At 37.4% G+C, this 6960-nt stretch overlaps 1 protein-coding gene across 1 annotated transcript in view; it reads left to right on the top strand.

The window, feature by feature from the left end:
- Positions 1-2824: 2824 nt before the first annotated feature.
- LOC126508315 (solute carrier organic anion transporter family member 6C1-like) overlaps positions 2825-6960 on the top strand; it is an 85543-nt gene continuing 81407 nt past the window's right edge. Inside the window, exons 1-2 of the mRNA XM_050153506.1 lie at positions 2825-3149; positions 4835-5095. Coding sequence (XP_050009463.1) covers positions 2825-3149; positions 4835-5095 — 586 coding nt within the window. The remainder of the gene's footprint in view (positions 3150-4834; positions 5096-6960) is intronic.

Raw genomic sequence — 6960 nt, 5'->3', positions numbered from 1 at the left:
TGAATGAACTATTTATACCTGGATAGTTGCTGCACTTCTTTAGATATTCTATATGTTAATGGGTGCTCAAGAAGAGTTTAATTTGGATTTTGTTTCTATACTAATCATTGTCAGTGAAACACGAACATCAAATTCTTCCAATGGGGAATAAACTTCCTTATGCCTCTGGTAAAACCTGGAGCACTAGAAAATCTTTATAGTGTTACTGTGCTAGCTACCTTTTTTTCAAGCCCTGTCTGTGTACCACACAGTTGGTATGTTCCTCTGATGCTATTACTTGTCTGTGTTGTTCACATGACACATTTTTCCCCAGTCATGGAATTTGGACTTCATTCCCCTTGTTAGTCTGCATTTCAGAAAGATCTGAGTGTCCAGACCTGAAGGCTAGATCTTGTATTGTTTTGATGAATTTCTTGGAGTAAAATCAAGCTTCTTTCTCTCTCCTTTTGGTATATTTTAAATTTCTATCAGTCTCTGTGGTAGCATCCTACTTTTGAGTAGAAAACAGATAACCCAATCTCTCTGTTCCGTTCTCCTTATGAGAACATTTGGTTGGGACCAGAGGACTTGAGGATTCCCTTCCTTATTTGAAAAGGCAAAGTGCTTCTGCTGTGCATGTCCAAAGGGACAAGCAATACAACATGAGGGGAAGGGAAATTCAACATTGTTCTTCCTTAGAGTAAGTCTACTACTACCAGATGCCTTCTTAATTGCTACAAATTCTGCTAAATTGGGATGAGCTAGCTCTCTTTCCTAAGGTTTGTGAGGTTTTTCAGAGTACACACTTGCCTCCATTTGCCTTTGAAGAGGTCCAATTTTTTTTTCCTGATGGTTCTTTCCGTCTCTGTGTCTTTTCAAAATGGTATGTGTATGTTCTGTACTGCTTCTTAATACCTTCTTATACTTTGGAATGAATTCACCTGATGACTACAAATTCACCTCTCTGCTGGAACCCCAAATACTATTTTTACAAGACCTATAGAGCTATTACTTACAGACTGGAATGGAGTTCTCTTTGACTTTCTATAGTCTCATTTGAAACACAATTTGCAGAGCTTCCACTGTTTACAGAGCTATCTTTGTTCTTCTGCCTTTAAGCTATGCAAGTCTGGTATCAGAGAACAAGAATAGCAATTCCCACCATCCCACACTTTTTATCCCTGAATCTCATTTTATTTATGCTTATTATTTAATATGATGAAGCAGTATGAGAAAACATTTATGGTGAGTATAATGAAATAGTAAACTAGGAATTTACCATTATTCATGTATTGATTATGAGAACAATTTGAGGCTCTTAATGTAAGAAAAAAGTAATATTTTCTGTCAATTAAATACATTTGGGTTTGCTGGCTTAGGTTTCAGTTGGTTGTTTTTTTTTTTTTTAGTATACCATGATGACACTTTTTTGGGGGGCAAAATTATTCAAAAGCTTCATGAATTTTGACAAATCTATATCTTAAGAGTAGATAGGTTCAACTGTGCTGGAAAGTCACATTCAGAAATATACATGACTCAGCTTCATCTCAGGAAGTAAGCAGATCCAAAATTGCATTTTTATATGAAACAAATTTAATGCCATAAATCATGGTCCTTCACCCAAGTAAATATTTTTACTACCAGATATATAAGCTCTGTTCTGCATTTCCTGACTTCATTTATAGTGGAATACATTACTTGCTTCCTATTCTTGGAGGGGAATGTATTTATCAGAACAACTCTTTTGTCACTGTAAGACCTATCTTTCAAGGCCCTTGCATTACTTTTTGAATTCTGATTCTTGGTTTTTCTTCCAGCTCTTCCACCACAGTAGATACAAATATGTCTTCCCATACACCCTGATTTCTATTCTCTATTATCTATCTATCTATCTATCTATCTATCTATCTAGCATCTAGCATCTATCTTTCTTTCTATTATCTCTCCCTCCCTTTCTCTAATGTAATTCTTCAACAAATTTGTAACAAATGACATTATCAATTTGTAAAAACACCGCAAAGAAGGAAGCCTGGACATAAAGGAGGTTTGTTCCCCTGTCATATGCTTAAGCATTTATTTTTCCTTGTTTTTCTTTTTAAATATATTTATTTCAAACAGCCTTTGGTCTGGTTTGAGGCCACAGGTCTCCACGAAACGATAGATGCTGCCCCCCCCATGACTTCCTGTACATATGGTGCGACCCTGTGTAGTAGAGATCCTGCAGCTTTGGGTGTATGGGTTGGTTCCTTTCATGTGCTCCATCAGATCAAAGATGGGATGGATGTTGTTGCGTGTCAAGTCATGACCCTGGATTTAGGCCTGGGCGGGCCTATATTGTTGGTCCGCCAGATGGGAAAGGGGAAAATGACTCTTTGCAAAGGATACTTACAAGTAGACATGTGTGAAAGGGGTGCACGGTGTGACTTGTTGGATCATACTGCGGCTTCCATGACAAGATTTTTAAGTTTTCCTCTTGTTACATTGTGTTTAATTTATTTACTTCCTTTTTCTCTTAAAATTTATTTTATTGGGGGAGGGGAGTACAGGGGCAAAGGGCAGAGGTGAAGGAATGGGAATTAAAGGGAATAGGATACATGTAAAGGACTTCTCTCCCCTCCTTCTTTTCTTCCCCGTTGTCTTCTTCTTTCCTTTTTTCTGACATAGAGAAGACGGAATACAATGTTGGAGTTCTGGCCACGTCAGTCAACTCTTCGGTGGGGACGTTAGCTTCCTGCACCGGCAGTAACGTTCCCTGCAGTGTTTAGAGTGGCCGCCACAGCGTTAGTCACTGGAGTCTACAGAGTGCACAGGTGCCTGCAGTCTCCACGGCTCTGTCAGATAAGCTATGACTCAGGCCCCGAAGAAAGAGCAAGATATCATGGAAGTGGCTCCGGCACAAGAGGGGGATGGCAAGGACAACAAGGAGATTCAGAAATCGAGTAAACTAATTCCCTATCTGACAACAGTTCCAAGGTCTGTGGCAACGTTTAAAAGGCTCATAGCAGAGAAAAGGCTTGCTTCTTCAAGACCCCTAAAGATATCAGATCCAAAATACATTGCTTCCCTGGAGGGGCCATTCGGCTTGGGCCCTCTAGTTTTCCCTGCTTTTCAACGTTTCAACAATATTGACTTCTTCCTGTTTTTGTACTGTCTGACGGTTATGGTACACGGTAAGTTGGAGCAGAGTTGCTCTGTTGAGAGGTAGATGAGGCCAACATACTGTGAGAAGGAAAGGGTCCATGAATCAGAATCAGTTAACCCAAACCTCTGCTCTTATCCTCCAGTCCTTGGTAACCTGCTTGGCTTGGGACACTCCACAGTGAGTACCAGCTTCTGGTCTCCAGATACAGAACTGATGGGAAGGTAGTATTGTTGGTTCATGTCATTTGATGATCAGCTTGAGTTCTGGGTTCAATTTCTTGGAGATTAAGATTGAAAATAGCATTGCCATCATGAGGTGATTTCTGCTCACAATTTTGAAACACTCTGAAAAAGCATCTTTTGGTCTGGATTTTGTTTCTCCATCTTAGAATTACCGGGGAAGAAAAGTAAGGGAGATGTTTTATTCACATTTTGTCTTCTCCTTCCTTGTTCCTCTTCCTCCTTCTTGTATTATTTTAGTTATACATTTTTCTTCATAAATTTTGTTACTATAAACAGTCTGACTGCTGTTGCCTGTAGTTCCCAAGCTCCATCAATCTACTTTGGAACTTACTTTTATTTGCAAATGTTCTGCTCACTTTGAATCTGCATTTCCCCACAACTTTCCACCTTCACACTTCTCTGTTGATAGTGAGAGGCTCCAGCAATATGCATACAAAGGTGTAGCCAGAACCTTTTATGGTTTTCTGGCTTGCTGGTGTTTTTTGGCAAAATAAAGGGTGATTAAAGTTTCTGGAGATAAAGTAGAAAATAGACATTCTATCAGCGACATGAATATTTCAGCAGCCCTTGCTTCTTGGGTCTAGCCTTGACTACTGCTGGGGCAGCAGACCAGCAGGAGATGAGTGGCTTCTCGGAGCTTTAAAAGCTTTAGGAAGAGTCTGGACTCCTGGATCCCTGCAAACCAAAGAGTGTTTGAGATAGTTGGACAACAGCAGTTATGGATACTGCAGCAATGAGTTGTGATCCAAGACCTTTGCAGATGTAGTCATGAGTTCTAATTTATAACTATTTCTGTTTTCACTTTAAGGAACGTAATACTTTTTCTAGCTATTCCCTGTATCAAATTGCTTTTGTTTCACTTAGTATGATTTCTTTTCTTCTTTACGTACTGGATGGTGATTTTAAACAAAGAATGCTGCTGTGTATTTAATACTCAAGAACATAAAACAAGTTACATTGAATGTATACTTTTTTAAAAGATTAAAAAAGCTCAGAAATGTTAAGCTTCAAGCACAGAATCCTCTCCAAACATATAGAGAAACCCTGACTCAAATAAACCAAAAGAGAGAGAGAGAGAGAGAGAGAGAGAGAGAGAGAAAGAGAGAGAAAGAAATCTAAGATGGGTTCTAAATGTCTTTACAGATTTAATTTAGAAAATATGTAAACATCCCTTATTTATTAATTCTTCATAACTGATACATAATGCATTTAAAAAGAGGGATTGAGATGATTAACTCATTGATTGATCTTAATAAGCTACTAATAGAGGTGGTTAAAATAGCTTCTAATATTCAAGTAAAAATATTTAATTGAGACAAATGAATCATTTTTTTGATATGGGTTTTACTCATTCATAGTATTATAAAATAAATTTAGTTCAGTGTAACATTTCCTTTGAATGGTTATAGTGATGATATATTTGTATATTAAAATGCATTACATTGCCTTTGTCTTTCTCTTGAATTTCTAGGTGCTTTAATTTCCCTGAGTGATATGAGTTTCAAACAAATGGTGAAAGAATTTTCTCTGACAGAGAAAGAGATAACCATAATGGATTTCACTGATTATTATGCATCTTTCTTGGTAGCAATAGTGGCAGCGTACTACGGAGGCAAAGGGAACAGGTCAAAATGGCTGGCAGCATCTGCCTTTATATTAGGAATTTCATCAATTGTATTTGCTGTTCTTTTCTACAAGTATGAAATTATAAAACCACTGGAAGAAAGTGAAGGTGAGATTTTTCAAATATACTATCATATACTAAATCAATATTTAAATCATTGGTTCTGTAAGAACTATATATTACACATATGCTTGTAATATGTATTTTATTTTTATAGAACTGATTACTTTGAATGAGAAGATGACTTATGAAAAGGGAATGAGAAGCCTTTTATTCCTTTGTTCTCTTAACTAAATACTGATGAGAAATGATGTAATCTTAGGAAACACAATGTCTTGATAAATATGAAATTTCTGACCAATGATCAAGAGCATGCATGTACTATGGTTTCAGAGGACCTAAATTTGGTTCCCAATAGGTAGCTAACAACAACCCATAACTATAGCTCTTGGGCATTTGATACCCTCTTCTGGTCTCAGCTGGCACTGGCTTACTAGAACACATATGATTTAAAATTAAATGTAAATCATTAAAAGGTTGTCACTGCTACAAAGGAATTTCAGCAGCAAATATGTTTTTCTTCCTTTGGAATCTTGTTCATGTCACCTACATTTTGTTTTACTTGGTAGTAGATGCAAAACACCTTTTTGACCATATACTCTTATTTTAGTTTATATAAACATTCACACACACAGAGCTCCTGTATTTTTTGTTTTATCCACCTCTCTTCTCATTGATATGTTTCCTGGTTTTCTTTCATGCTCTTCCTTTTTCATAGTCTTTATTAGAGAGATAATAGGTCCATCTTTCATTGAGAGTTCTCTGAATGTCTTTGGTATCATTCAAACATTTCAATTTCTATTCTGTTTTCTGCTCCATGATTCCATCTGGTATCTACAAAAATAACTTCAGTGTTCATATTCAACCGTGTACCTCAACACCCACATTGACATCATACTTCACCACATCTTGAAATATCTGACAGAGTTTCTCCACAACTGATGAAAATACTCATACCACATAGTCAACTTTGCTTTCTAGAATTTTCTATAAAGTGACTATCCACACATGTTTCTCAGCAGACTACTGAGCTGGGCTTATGGTGACAGCCATGAGTGTTTTCAGCTTACTCAGAATGAAGGTGAACTTCTTTCACAGAGACTAGAAGATAGGGACACCTGCTTTCTCTGATTCTCATAGTTGCTATTTCCCTTCATTTGTAGCTTGTTTTATGTCTGTCAACTTAGCATGGTAAAATCATTCAGACCTTCTCCTGTGAGTGCCCTCAGCCTTCTTCTCTCATTGTCTTTTATCTTCTGCTTGTATACTTTGGGAAGTGGGTCATGCACCTGCCCTTCCCTATGTCTGGCTGCTGCTGAGTCCTGCGATGAACCTGCTGTTGCCAAAGGGAAGTGCCAAAGGGAATGGATCTATTTGCCTGAAAATTGTCTTAGGCAACACTCTATTCTAACCTTTAAAACAATTTAGTTTTTCTCACTAAACCACTGACATGTCCTGTCTTGGATGGAAAATAATGTTATAGAGGAAAATTGCCTTTATTTTTTTACATTAAATGTTAATTGAGCCCACAGTTACATGTTAGTATTCTTCCCAACTTCCCCCAGTTGAAATGCAGGAAGAGTCCTCTAGTGATCATTTTGTGTGCTCCTGTCTCACCCTCTGCTCCATTCTGATCCCCTCCTCCTGCCCTCTGCAAGCCACTCTTCTCTGTCAGTTCTTACTAACGCCTAAATACGAGCAAGCTCTTTCAGTCCACTTCAAACTTTGAATCCTTTTTCAGTTTTTAAAATTAAAACAAAATGATATCATTTCCTCCTTTCATTTTTTTCTGTCTTCTTACCCCTGCTACATCTTTTCTTCCTAAACACTCCCATATTGTTATTTCTCTCCACTTAGTCACTTTCAAATATAAGGCCTCTTTTTCTTTGTTATTGTTATACTGTATTTGGTGA

Source organism: Alexandromys fortis, unplaced genomic scaffold, assembly GCF_014885135.2.
Source record: "Alexandromys fortis isolate MF-2015 unplaced genomic scaffold, M_Fortis_MF-2015_v1.1 scaffold_61, whole genome shotgun sequence".
Lineage (NCBI taxonomy): Eukaryota > Metazoa > Chordata > Mammalia > Rodentia > Cricetidae > Alexandromys > Alexandromys fortis.
Note: the sequence above shows the minus strand (reverse complement) of the source record. Positions and strands in the feature narration are given on the sequence as shown.